This window comes from Chroicocephalus ridibundus, chromosome 1 (genome assembly GCF_963924245.1).
Source record: "Chroicocephalus ridibundus chromosome 1, bChrRid1.1, whole genome shotgun sequence".
NCBI classification, from domain to species: Eukaryota; Metazoa; Chordata; class Aves; order Charadriiformes; family Laridae; genus Chroicocephalus; species Chroicocephalus ridibundus.
The window spans coordinates 135016342-135030044 of record NC_086284.1 but is presented as its reverse complement, the minus strand read 5'-3'; the positions used below and the strand labels follow the sequence as shown (position 1 = coordinate 135030044).

At 40.5% G+C, this 13703-nt stretch overlaps 1 protein-coding gene across 3 annotated transcripts in view; it reads right to left on the bottom strand.

Annotated features, from left to right (window-relative positions):
* LOC134524588 (1-acylglycerol-3-phosphate O-acyltransferase Pnpla3-like) overlaps positions 1 to 13703 on the bottom strand; it is a 49819-nt gene that overhangs the window by 9960 nt on the left and 26156 nt on the right. Inside the window, exons 1-3 of one of the 3 annotated variants that reach the window (XM_063354755.1) lie at positions 9261 to 9599; positions 3069 to 3301; positions 2274 to 2339 (exon numbers count right to left, since the gene is read on the bottom strand). In XM_063354755.1, the coding sequence (XP_063210825.1) occupies positions 2274 to 2339; positions 3069 to 3301; positions 9261 to 9447 (486 nt within the window). In that variant the 5' untranslated portion in view covers positions 9448 to 9599. Of the gene's footprint in view, positions 1 to 2273; positions 2340 to 3068; positions 3302 to 8962; positions 9166 to 9260; positions 9600 to 13703 lie in introns of those variants that run through there. The other 2 variants (XM_063354759.1, XM_063354768.1) reach the window with 2 other exon arrangements.

Here is a 13703-nt window from a genome sequence, read left to right as displayed (position 1 = left end):
TTAAAAAATAGTCCTACCTATAGCCTAAGAGTACTCTATTTGGGATTTTTATGTATGTTTAAGAAAGAGCAAATCCATTTTAAACGTTATAATCCTACACAACATGCAGGGAAAAAGTAGTGCAGCTACCTCCTCTTCCTCAAAGGAGAGCACCAACCAAAGATCTACCAGAGTAATTTAGAAAGAATACAAGTAAAAGAATACCTCCACATTTCAAAGCTCAAGTTCCATGATACTAAACCATTCAGTTAGAGTCATCTTAAGTTACTCTTATTCTTAGTGATTAGAATTTGATATAAAAGCATCAAAAATATTTGGACATAAAGAAACTGCAAGTGAAAGTGGACAATGCTTCAGGAACCTTGCCAGTCGTGGGTATCTATTCTGCTTTGAGTACAAGTTTAGAAGCATAACCACGTTATGCTTTTGTCTCCTTCATGTTGACTTGCCCATTTCTGTAGTTTTAGTGCATCACCATCTCAGGCATTTTAAGATTCAAGAACTGAAGAGTTCTGTGTTGGGGTAACTAATCTATAGTGCAGCAGCTGCTATGGCTAAAGACCACACCTCCACTCACAACTGCCATCTTTCCATTGGGGCCAGCTGTAGCTAGTTGGTTGTGACAGTAGCAAGAATTTTTGCCTACCTGTTCCCCCTAGTAATTTTTTTAATCTAAAACCATCACTATGTTTGAAAGGGGTAAAAAACAAAAAAAACCAAAACAAAAAAACCAAACCAAACAAAAAAAACCAAAAAGAACAAACAAAACCCACCACACCAAAAAGCTTCACAACTGGCAGTTAAGATACACCTATTGAAAGTTATCCTTAAGTCTTTGTTTTAAAGTATACATGCATGACGCACCAAGCCAGTAAACAGCAAGATGCTACAAAGTTTACGTAGTTGGCATTCTACTGTGTTTAAGTCCTACAGCAGTCATGCCAAGCATATGCAGCTGTGGTATTCTTACCAAGTTACATTAAAAATGCCTCCCAAGCATTAAAATCTTATCAAAACAATCACACAGATCAAAAGGATTCAATGATTCCTTCCTTCCCTCAAAACAGGCCCAAATAAAGCATCACTTGTATGTTTTTGTACTCTGAACTAAGCCTTTTAAAATAACATTGTTGTCTGATGACAAGAACTGAATAGCCAGATTAGCCTGGATCCACCTAAACCTTGGATTCAGTCCAACGTCCTGTTTTCATAACACCTTTAATCTGGAAGAGTTTAAGGAGACATACAAGGTTTAGAAGTACAGATAAAGAAAAAATCCCTATACAGTTCTAATCACTTTTGCTTAAATTCCAGCATGAAGAAAGAATTACATTTAATGTCTATCCTTAACCTTTTAGCACTTCCAAATTGCCTTGAGAACAGTCTGTAATCATCACTGTTAAAGATGTTTTGAGTTTTCTTTCAATATTCTTCCCATTTCCTTGTGTAAGGAGCAACAAAGTTGGAAGGAAAGCAAATACTAGTTAATACAACACTATAACAAAAAAGCCATGAATGTCGCTGCCTCGATTTTGAAATGCATGTCTGCTTCCAGACCTGTTAATCAAAACACCTACAACAAGCTATGCTAACTTTTCTGCACTACTTGCCCCTTTAACGGGGGATTTCAGAAAATCCAGTATAGCCATTAAGAGCTTTTGTAACCAACAGTTCCTGTGAAGTAATACAACAGACTAATATACTGAAACTTTACCTTTAAAAAGCAACCTTTCTTATACTGAATACAAATGACAGAAGACATTAAAAAGCTTTGATTATATCTAACTGAACATGGAACTTAATACAGTTTTAAGGCAGATCTACCTACAGCAAGAACACAGACATATACAATAAACTATCTTAGAAGATTTTTTTTTTTTTAACCAAACAAGTATAAGTGACCCTTCCTATAAATTTGTGCAGGTGAATAAGCATCACTTTCTCCAACAAATATTTATCCTTAAGTTAAATACTTGCTAGCTTAGAATACCCCGTTTTAATTACTGCATCAGCAAGCAAAAAATTTAAGAGAGATCGGAAGCCCACACACCTGTGTGTGTTTTGCCAGGTGGAGAAGAAATATACATAACAGATCTTCCACACATTTAGTGCTTCCTTGCTTTTTTGAGAAGTTGTAACAGACAGCTAGAGTACTAGAAGCTACAATGAAGGTATTTATTTTACAGTAGAATAACTGAAAAAATATACACATTGTCTCTTAATATTTTCAAAATAGCTAGAACTATTTTTAGATCTTGACAATAGAGACTTACCACACCTCTAAATGACGGTGGAATTAGGCCACAATAAATAGGGACAAATGAACTACAGATTAAAGCCTGTAGGAAAATAAGACCATATAAATGAAATGGTAACTGTTCTATTATTGAAATTATCACTTATCTTTTTAGATGTTAGGAAAAACAACGAAGCAAGCACCAAAAAATCCCCAGCAAGTACATTTGAATAAAAAGGAGGGGAAAAAAAAAGGTATTACGAAGCATTATTTTAAAGACGACGAGGGTATTCCACATTTTTTTTAGAATGTAACTAAAAACCGATAAGACTCACTGAAACTCTATTTCTAGAAAAGCCTATTAGCAAGGAAAAGTTTATGATCGTTCATTCAAGCTATACATTTTCTGAGTAACCAAAGTACCTAACTGGGGACACAAATATGAACATTCTGGGATCATACTGAACTAGCTTTGTAATTCATATTAAGAATTTTAAAAAGCTATTTTTGTCTGTTTCTTGATCATAGCTTTTACAAGAATGACCTGAAAACATTCTTATTCATGAAGGATATAGTTTCATTAGATACACTGCACTTTAAAGGCAATTATCCTCTTTAAGACTGATCCCTCACATCTGCTCGCTGTAACAGTTGGCACATACATTGACTGGGAAAATTAGTATATGAATTTAGTATAATGAAGCCTGAATTAATCTTTAAAATACTGTCAAAGTCACAATATCCTAAAATGTTTAAAATGGAAAAACAATAGATGATGCTAAATGGACTTAAGATTACAGAAACTTTTAACAGTTGCCAGAAATAAACATACCTGGACAACTTCTTCTTTAGAGTTAAAATTAGATATCAATGCATTTTTACCATCTGATACTCTGGTCAGTGAAATACACAGTCTGCCCGATGACAACTGGTGAGTGTTTTCTGGAAGATTTCTCATCAGTCCATCCCTTATTATCTTTATCACATTAAAGGACGGATGAAGAGGACCAAGATTTCGCTTTCTAGCTTCTTTGGCTAATGACAGAACATCTGCACAAGCTTGAGCTGAAAATAAAATACATTTCATTTAAGAACCGAAAGCATGTCAAAAACCAAAAAACACACTTCCAATAATGAAGCATGTCTAGAGCTCCAACTTTTCTCTGTGATTGCTGGCATGAAAATTCAAGAGCTTTTTACCAGATAAAATAACTGTCCACTAGAGTTTAACAGAGTTTAGGAGTTTTCTGAGGGGAAAAATAATAGTCAGTTTAGACTTTCAAATAGAACTCCTGGTGAAGACCCACCGCTAAGTTACTTATACATTATTTATATGTAGACTATAGGTGTAAAATACCCATATAACATGCTTCTGTTAGGAATTATTCATCCCAGAAACACAGTCTTTAAGAAAAAATAAAGATTAATGATCTTCTGTAAGCATGTATGCATGGACATATTCCATAAGCAACAACCATAAAAACCTACAGTGTATGATGCACAGTTTTAAGGTCCACAGTATGTCTGCTGAAGAAGCCGCGTACCTGGGTTCATCACAGCTAGTAACACTTGTCAGGCATTAACCAAATTTAAGTTTTCAGGGCACCATTTATATATAAATACAATAAAGAGAACACGAAATGTGAACTTATGGTAAGGAGCGTCAGGAGGGAACTTTTTAAAGCAGTGGAGGAGATTACACCCCTCACACAGGTCTCCACCTAAATAGATGCATTTTTACCAGTATGTAACAGACATATAATAATTTTTTTCTCCAATTAAATCAACTTTTGTAAACTAGATCAAAACACTACAGAAGACACAACTGTTCCCAAAGAACACTAAAATCACTTTAACAACCACACATAGTCAGATCATAGTAAGAACAGCAGTTCACCCAACTGCAATGTTTTGTTTGAATTTTTAATGTCATGTTTCTCCAGGGCATACTTTGAGGAAATTGCCTGATAAGCTTGTCAACTTGGTAGAGGAAAGGGGGTGGGGAGGAAGGTCAAAGTAGCAGGTTATTAACCTGAGTGATATGCTGCAAGGCCATCTAAAAATATTTTCAGAACTTGTGTATTTTAACTTAAATAGACTCTTTCCAGAATAGAGAGGCTTCAATTTATCAAGCTAAATGTGAGCACTGCACTGAAAACAACTTTGCTTAAGTCTTTGAGTTCAGATTCATTTACAAAAATATTATCTTTTACAGTATTATTTTTCCCCCCTCAAATAGCAATACCTAAACCTTTCTCATTCTTAGCATAGTAAACCAAGAGTCTATGTTCAAAAGACTAACTCTAAAAAAATCGGAGGTATCAGACATACTCCGTTTTTTACCACTACAATTTTTTTCGTTCCACCCTTGCAGAGCAAAGCCTTAGGCCATGAATCCACTGTTACCAGTAGCCTGACCCACATCTCACCCCAGAAGACAGCAGAAGATTTAGACACCATTCACCAGTAAGCAAATATATGCTTATGTTAGTAAAACACATTTTACATGCAACTATAAAAAATGGCACAAGACACATTCTAGCAAGTGAATAAGTTATTTCCAAAAGTAGTTACGTAGACAGTTTTACCAGTTCTATTTTTTAAGCACTCAGATATAAATCACTGCCTGCCTTTTTTTTTTTTTTAATTAAACTGATGTAGCAATATTTAATCTTCTAAACTTTTCAAAGAGAGACATCGGGCACATTGTAGGAGTTTGAGATACTGAACTACCAGAACTCTGGCCAGGAAAAGCAGTCTTAGTGCACACATTAATTTCATTTTGCAAAATAAGTACCTTTTAAAAAACTTATGTACCAAGCAAGTAAATTGCTTGTTCTAAAAAAAAGACCAAGAGCAAGAGGTACATGGACATACGAGCAAATAAATACACATGCTCTCACTTCTCTGCTTAGGTCTTGACCCTGTTTTTCTAGCTAGCATCCTGTGAAATTGAGGCTCAGGCTATTACTTAAATTTGAAGCATAGTAACATACTTCACTCATTTGCACTGCAGAAAAAAAAAAAAGTAAACCAGTGCCATCTACTAACCTTGTGTTCTGATTATATACCTCTCACTGTAAAGAAATGTCAGCAAGTATCAGCTCACTTTACATACTCCATTAAAGGCATGCAAAACTGATGACCTCTAACAGTTTAGATTTGAACTTCCCTCATTTCAACTTCCTGGCAGAAAATAACTACCCATAACTACCCATTTGATTTCACACTTTACTCATATATAAGAATCACCATATTTGAGGTAATCTATAGGGAGACCCTAATAGAGGGACTATTTGAGTCCCTCTACATATTTTTTCCATGTAGTCCCCCCATGACTATTTCCCCTATAGGAAAAAAAAAAGTTTACTTATTTTGTTTACTGTAACCTAATTTAAATACAAGAAAGGCTCCTAAGCAGAAAAAGAGAATATGTTGTGTCTACCCAAGAGTATGTCATATTAAAACACTGAAAATTTAAAAAGCTGTTAATTATTAATTCAACAGACTTCAAAGCATTCCAACTTCTCTTCCTTCTCCCTTCCGTCCTCAACAGAATGAAAATGCAGTTACCTCTTAGGCTGATGTATTCCAAAATGGGATCTCCTCCTCCCATGACAAGAGAAAGGGACAGAGGGCTACAGCTCAAGTCACACTGGGATTTTAGGCAGAACTTGGTACATCTGTTTTATTTTTTGAAATGTAAGAGAGCTAAAGAAATTAATGTTCCTATTAAATGTGAACTGTTTCCAGTTACATTACTATATTCTCAGTTATATTTCTATATTCCTATTTTTAATGGTTAAGTAAGTATTAATTTGTTTCCCACAAAGTAAAACCTGGCATTGTATTTACAGCCCCTGCCAAACCTGTTCTCCTTAGTTCCCCACTAGAATGGGCAACACCATTGCCACCAAAATACGTCTCCTAGACGTCCACAGGAAAGACCTAACAAGAGGAGTGCACCTTAACAGTTCCAGTTTGGAATAGCCTGGGAAGCACTTAATCCTCAAAAAAAACAGTCACCTCTAAAATTCTCCCTCCATCCTCCCCCAAATACAATGAAGGAAGTTTCTTCCTCAGTATGTAAAAGTACACTTTTTTCCATTCAATGTCTAATGTCTACGTTGATTCAAACTTGATGTTCTACAGACTCTCAGTTTGCCTATCCAACAGGCAACATGAAGCACAAAGAAACCCCTTAATTTAAAACATCCAGCTACAAACCTGTAAAAGATGAAAGATGCAGATCAGTTTCAGTCAAAACCCAGTTCATATATATACATACACACTCAAGACTTTGTGCGCTGACAAGCGTACTAATGCAGGGCTGAGTCCAACCAAGTCTTGAACACCTCCAAGGATGGAGGTCCCACAAGCTCTCTGAGCACCTGTTCCAGTGTTTTACCACCCTCGTGGTCATTTTCTTTTCCTTATACCTAATCAGAATTTGTCATGTTCAAGCTTGTGTCTGCTGCCTCTAATCCTTCCACTACCCATCTCTGAGAATAATCTGTCTCTGTCTTCCCACAGTGAACTGCAACTGTGAAAACACATGGGACTTATAACCACAACTGCAGAAATAACAAATACTATGTATTAAAGTATATCAGTGTAAGGGAGGTGTACAATATGAACAAATTAAATATATCAAATTATTATACCACGTAATATTTTATTTAGAGCTTACTTACAATCCTCTGCTTTCACACAAACTTATAAAAAAAAACCCTAAGAGCTAAGAAGATAGAGAACTAACATGAGAATAGCTTTTTTGTTTGAGGAAGTTACAGTGATTCACAGATTTAAGAATGTGTCTGGTTTTGAATTGTCTTCCAGCATATCCAAGTGGGGCTTTTTTTTTGTTTTGGTGTTTTTTTGGTTGGTCCATAGGTTTGCGGCTGTGGGTTTTTTGGGGTTTTTTGGGGGGGTTTACGCTTGCAGAAAAAATACGCTTGCCTACGAAATACAATACCTTGGGTAGTGATCACACACACACTAGCTATTCTATTAGCTAGAGAAAAGCAAAAATCCCAGTTGGCATATGAGAAGGGAAAGACAAAGGAATAATTTCAAGTCTGCAAGTCTTAATTATGAAAATGCTAAAAATTTTAAAATATGTTATTAACATACTTTCAGGTAAACAATATACTTTTTTTGTGCTCAAGAGCACTTCAAATATTTAAAGCAGCTGCCTTCTTAAATCATTTACAATGACTTCAGACTTAAAACTGGATACATTCTAAAAATAAACAGCTATTGTGTATAAATATGATTTGTTTTAAAAGCTGCTCATAATAACCCAAGATATGTTAGGACATTACAGCAAAATTAAATTTAAAAGTTTAAGTAGCACAAGTTTACTGCTAAAGCTTTGAAGAAATTAAGCCCATGTGATAAGAGATCAGTGGCTAAGCAGCAGGGACAAGCATTCCACAGCATTATTCTCTTGCACGTACAGGGAACTTCTGTTCGTTTTGGTCAGTGAATTGTTCCCTCAGGAATTCAAAAGCAAAACTCAAACCCTCTCCAAATTCAAAATAAGCACTCTTGTTTTCCCCCTCCATCTATAAGTAATATGAAATATGAACTTACAATATCTTCTCGTTCTAAACCTGTTAAGGATACCATTAACAAAAACAGTGTTGAGTCACTAGACAAGTTCATATTCAGTGGACTACTTTGGTTTAAAAGGAAAACTATTTTCAGATTTCCACATATTTCATATGTTTTTTTAACTGCATTCCAGTCACCATCCTAAACACCTTGATATTTTACTTGTATCGAGCTTGCTTTAATGTCTAGCATGACTATTTCACTAGGTAAATGTATATTTGGGTTTTCATGAGCCTTAAATACGTAGAAGTACAGTATATTTTTCCTACCATTGGAAAGTAAGTGCTTATTTCATAAGAGGGACTGTATTTCGTTGCAAACTGACATCTTTTATCCAGTATAAATGAAAAACAAGGTCAATTCTATTACTTAAATCACAATTAAAATGAGCGATTTTAATCAATCCACTGTTTCTAATCATATACCTAAGCAACCTATGCAATACACACTGTGCACAGATTAAAGAGGAAAAGCGTGTTAAAGCTAACCTAAACCCTGACCTTAACTCTCTTAGCCTTACCTCAAGAAAGGAGAAGCATTAGAGGAAGCAAGTTAAAGCTAACTGAATCTTCATGTGCCAAGGTAACTACAGGAGAGGTGCGTTATTTCCCACAAAATATTTTGTTTCAAACCAATGATGGGGTTAGTCTGCCTGCTTCGAAGGGTGTTAGGCTTCATCTAGCTCCCATTCTCACACCAGTTTTCAATTCCTCTACTTTGCACAAAGCTAAGAGCTGTTGTCACCAAGCCAGTATTAGCAATTCCAAGGCCAGGAGGCATAGAACTCCTTAGACGGACACACGTCTGTCCTTACACCTGGGGTAGTAAACTCTGACCATTTGACTACGTAAGTGTTGAAATCAGATGAGGCACCGGCAAGACCATTTCTGGAGCCCGGGAGGTTGCTAAATATGCATCCAAGGTGAAGACACGATAACTTCACCATCTGCCTCTTAGCCCACCCTCAAGGACACAGACGATATTTATGTATTTCACTCAGAGGTAAGATGCGTAGGGGATGAGATGTGATGGAAGAGAAGTGAAGACAGCCTGGCACCCACAGGGCCATATAACCCACTCGGATTAAATTTTATGAAAGGAGTCATATACCTCTTCGGGGGCAGAAAACGAGAAAAAGAACAGCCAGCCCCGCGTCCGTCCCCGCCATCCCGCAGCACCGGCGAAGGCGGCCCGATGCGCTGCCGGGGGCCGGAGCCGCGCCGCAGCCGCCCTCAACCGCCGTCGCAACGGCAACCGGACCGGCGCACCTGCCCCTTCCCGCAGCCCCGCTCCGCGCCACGGGGCACGCACGGCGGCTTGCCTCGCCTCAGCCCCCCTCAGCCCCAGCCCGCCTCGGCCCCAGCCCCCCTCAGCCCCACCGCCGGGGCCGCAGAGCGGAGCCGCTGACCCAGAGAGCCGCCTCCGACGAGGACGGCGCCGGCCAGCGCCCCGGCGGAGGCGCCGTAGATGTGCCGGGCGTCGCGGATGACGTGGGGGGCGCGCTCCTGCAGGCAGGTGGCGGCCCCGATGTGGTAGACGCCCAGGAAGCCGCAGCCGGCGAACGAGACGCTCCAGCCGCGCTCGCGGTCCAGCATCGTCACGGGCGGGCGGGCCGTTAAGCAGGCGCTAGCTACCGCCGCAGCAGCCGCTGTTCCGCGACTGAGGCGCCAGCGCCGGGGCCCTCCCGCGCCTTACATGGCGGCCGCGCCCCTGCCCCGCGCCCCAGCCAATCCCGCGCTGCCCCTCGCCCCGCCCCGGTGGCCCAAGGCGCCCCAGCCAACCCGGGGGCGGATGCAAATGAGGCCCCGCCCCGTCGCAGGGAGGGCGCGCGCCAGGCGCTGCGTGACCCGCGCCCCGCGTGTGCTCGTCGCAGCCCGGCGTCCCTCGGCCTCCTGAGGCCCGCCCCACCCCCGCGTGAGTCGGTCCCGCACAGCCCACGCGCTGCCGTACGCCGCGCGATAGGGCCCAGGCTGGGATGGTGAGGGGCTCGGGCAGCCGGGCGGCGGTAACGCCGAAACGCGGCCTTGAGCGTTCGGGTGAGAGAGGAAGGCAGCGCTGGGAGATGGCGCGGCTCCCAGTCACTGGCGGGGGGCGAGGGGGACACGGCAGGGCTCCTGCCCGGGCCGCGCGTTTAGCAATCAGCCTGATTATCCAAGGCGCGAAGGAATTTATCATGCTAGCACATACAGTCGTTTGTACTTCCTGACCTGCTGTAAGAGCAAGCACTGTTTAATAATCCTGTAATAAACCTTAAGAGAATTCATTATGATAATACTAGGCTTATAAAGGGAAGATTATAGAATAATCTGCTTTTTTCCCCTGAGTACCTCAAAACCATCAATTTACACAATTCTGTGTTCATGTTCTACCAACATTTTACAGAGAGAAGTACAAGCAAAGCAGCTAAATGCCATTTGAAGTCTGGAACAGTGTTATCTACCTGAGCTGCAACAGCAGCCAGCTGACCCATACGTCAAAACCAGGCATCAGGATCTGATGGACTTTTGGAGGTCTCATCATGGCATCTTTGAGCACCTGAAGACCTCCAAAAAATCTGAAGGACACAGAGTGATTGGCGCCAACTGATTAATATGATCACTTGTGATTGTCTTTATGTAGCTGCTTAATACAGTGCCGCATCACAATGCCCGACTTAGCTGCACGCAGGCCCATAGGTTTGTTAGCACAGCACTGTGTGAGATCTATTTGCTACATAATACGTCTCTATGACGAAGGTGCTGTGTTGGTGTCAACCAGCCCTGACTCTTGTCTGCACCAGTGCAGCCATACCATCGCTCTTTCAGCTCTGCAGACTCTTCCTCACCGCTAGCTCAGGTATTTCTGAGAAACACTGCACTGCAGGCCAGAGATGTGCCCTAAATATTTTTCTGCCCAAGTCCTCTGGAATACTTAAATGCATCTGAACACGTCCAGGCAGCGTGGGTTTTGCTCCCTGGAAAAGGTGCTGATTTCCTCTAAAAGTTGTAAGAGGAACTGGTGTTTGTATGGGACTCCTCTCCATCACCACAAATCCCAGAGTTTCCATTAGTCTCCCACTGTAATGCTGATGGAGATTGAGCGGCTCAGAAGGGGATTCACAGCAATTAGCTTGCCCAGCAGGGAGTTTCCCAGAGCTGGACTATGGGAAAAAAAAAAAAAAAAAAAAAACAACAACAGAGAACAGCATGTCTGAAATCCTCTAGGATTTAATTGCCTCACTGTGCCAGGGCTGCAGAAAACCTTTTTAGCTGCTCACATGCACCATCATATATATCCTAACAATGGGATTTAAAAACATCTCAAAAGAGTCTGAGAGGAGCTCATATTTTCCTAGGAGAAACCTAGGAGAGGTTGTGTTGTGCAATTTTTTATTTATAGAAAGTGCACTGACAGGAAGAGAGCGGAGGATTCAAACTCTTTTTCAGTCTGAGTGGGTCTGAAGACATACTGAGCAATCAATGGATAGTTTTACCAGGGAGATTTTGAACAAGACTCAGACAAAATGCTGTGATGAGAAACTCAGGAATCTGCCTTCAAGTGAGCACCACAAGCACTGGGCCATACTAACTCAGCTCTCTAGCCACCTCTGTCTTGTCGGGCCATGCATCTTCATCCGTTCATTGTTTTACTATTTCAGTGAGCAGAGCAGAGAGTGTCCTAATCCCAATCCTGTCTGTCAGTCAGGCATTTCCCTTCATTTAGGGAAGAGGAAGGTGTGATACTAAACCCATTTCAGTTCACAGGGAAGGAAGGAGCTGATAAAAGGTAGATGTAACCACATCCCACCCTTCCTAGAAGAGTCCCATGTCATTGAAAAGGTGACTGACCACTATGTTTTTTTCTGCTCTCTTCTGAAGGGCCAGCTCTGCTATATTTTGTATTCTCTTGATGTGTGCTGTCATGCTATTTACTCAGAGCTTAAAAGTGCAGGAGAGTACCGTTTCTTAATCCATGCCTTTGGAAAAGAGACACAGAGGTGTTCAGAGCAGGACATTTCTGAACATCTGCAGAAATTTGACAGGGAGAGCCAGTTAAATGGCAGAGGAGCAGGGGATTTTTCAGAGCATTATCCCATCAATAGGCTTTTCAGAGCTAATCTCAATTTTACCGGTAGAGATCAGCTCCATTTAAAAACAATTTTTATCCCTAAACTGTCACTAGAAGGCTGTTCCAGAACCTCATTTCTTTAATAGTTAGTCTTATTTCTACCGTAAAATGATACATGGCTAGTTCATAACCATCTGCTCTTGTATTTTGTCCTTTTACATGAGTATCTCCTTTATGTCACTGACAGTGTTTGGAGTGATAAGCCTTATTCCCTGCCAGCCCGCATTCTGTGATACTTGGGAAGCTAAGCTCCTGTAGCTTCCTCTTCTGAGAAAGGTGCTACAGATGCTCCCCGACAGTCCTGCAACCAGTCCTTCAGATGGGGTTTCACTACAGCCTTACACAGTCTTTGCTGAATCACTGATTCTGATTACTTATAACCATATTATGATCAGCTGATAAATCCAGGTCCTTCCCCATCTCAGCTTAGATAATTTTTTTTTTTTAAATATATTGCGATTCCCCAGTACACAAGACCAAGTTTGCTCATCAATACTGTACTCCTGTTCCTGTGTATGCCTACTCTTTTTCAGTACCTGTTTCTTATCTCCTTGGGCTGCTCCCTAACAGATCTTGCAATTTCTTCACTACATCATCTCCAGCTTGGCAAATAGCTTCTCATGCAAAAAAAAAAAAAAAAAAAAAAGGAAAAAAGAAAAAAAATCAGCTGAGATATATATATAGACAGGATGAATCCCATTTCCCTTCCCAGAAAAAGCAGCTGTCTCATCAAAAAGGTAGATTAGTTTGACACACTGAACCTTTGGCTAATCACTGGCTATCTCATCTCCTTTTTATCTCCAGGCCTATAAAGATAATAGTCTTTCCTCACAAAACCTGTTCTAATCCCTTCTTTTTATTTATTATTTTTCCTTTATTCACATGTTTCAGTTTATTCATTTACTTCCAATTACAGGTTTAGCTGCCCTGCACATAGCTGTTTAGGATAAAGATCCTGGAGCTAGTGCTAAAACGTGGGACATCAGAGAAAGCCAAAGCAACCTCGTCACAAGCACTACCAACTAACCCTACTGCAGTTGTACAATATGCAGTTTCAAGATTGTCACATTTATCTCAAGTATCACTATATTACTATGCTGCAATCTGTGTTGCAGACATATCCTAAATCCTTTAATGAATCCAGGAATCCAGTTCATAATCATTTACCCATAACTCCAGGAATACGAAGGAAGGCCTGAAAGCCCATGTAGTGGAAATCAAATACAGTTTAATGGGGGTACAATCTACCAGGAAACCTGCATGCAGCTTACAAACTCCTGTAAACAGACATCAACCCAACTCAGTATCTGGCACGTAAAGTCAACAGGTGTGCCATCTCTCCATTATTTAGCCACTGAAAGCTTCTCCCTTAATCCTTTGCATTTACCTACCATGTTGATTATGATATAGGCTCACCATTTTCCTAGATACAGATTAAATCAAATCTATTGTAAAAGAAGAGAGAAACTGACAGTCTATTTGTAAAGTGCTTTTAACTCCTTAGAAGAAACCATTTAAATACTAAGCTAGCTGATAGCATATAATTTATAGGAAAAGGAGCCACAAAGGATAGAGCAGCAGGAGGTAACAAGAGCACTACTGGACAGCTGGCAAGTCACCAGGCCTGAGATCTTGGCCAGCCTTGAAGATCTAATGAGAATTTCTGTCATCAGAGAGGGAGGGATATGAGTTCAAGGAGATGATGGCTAAGCCCTGCTTGGAAACAACAGTTTTCTATGATCTC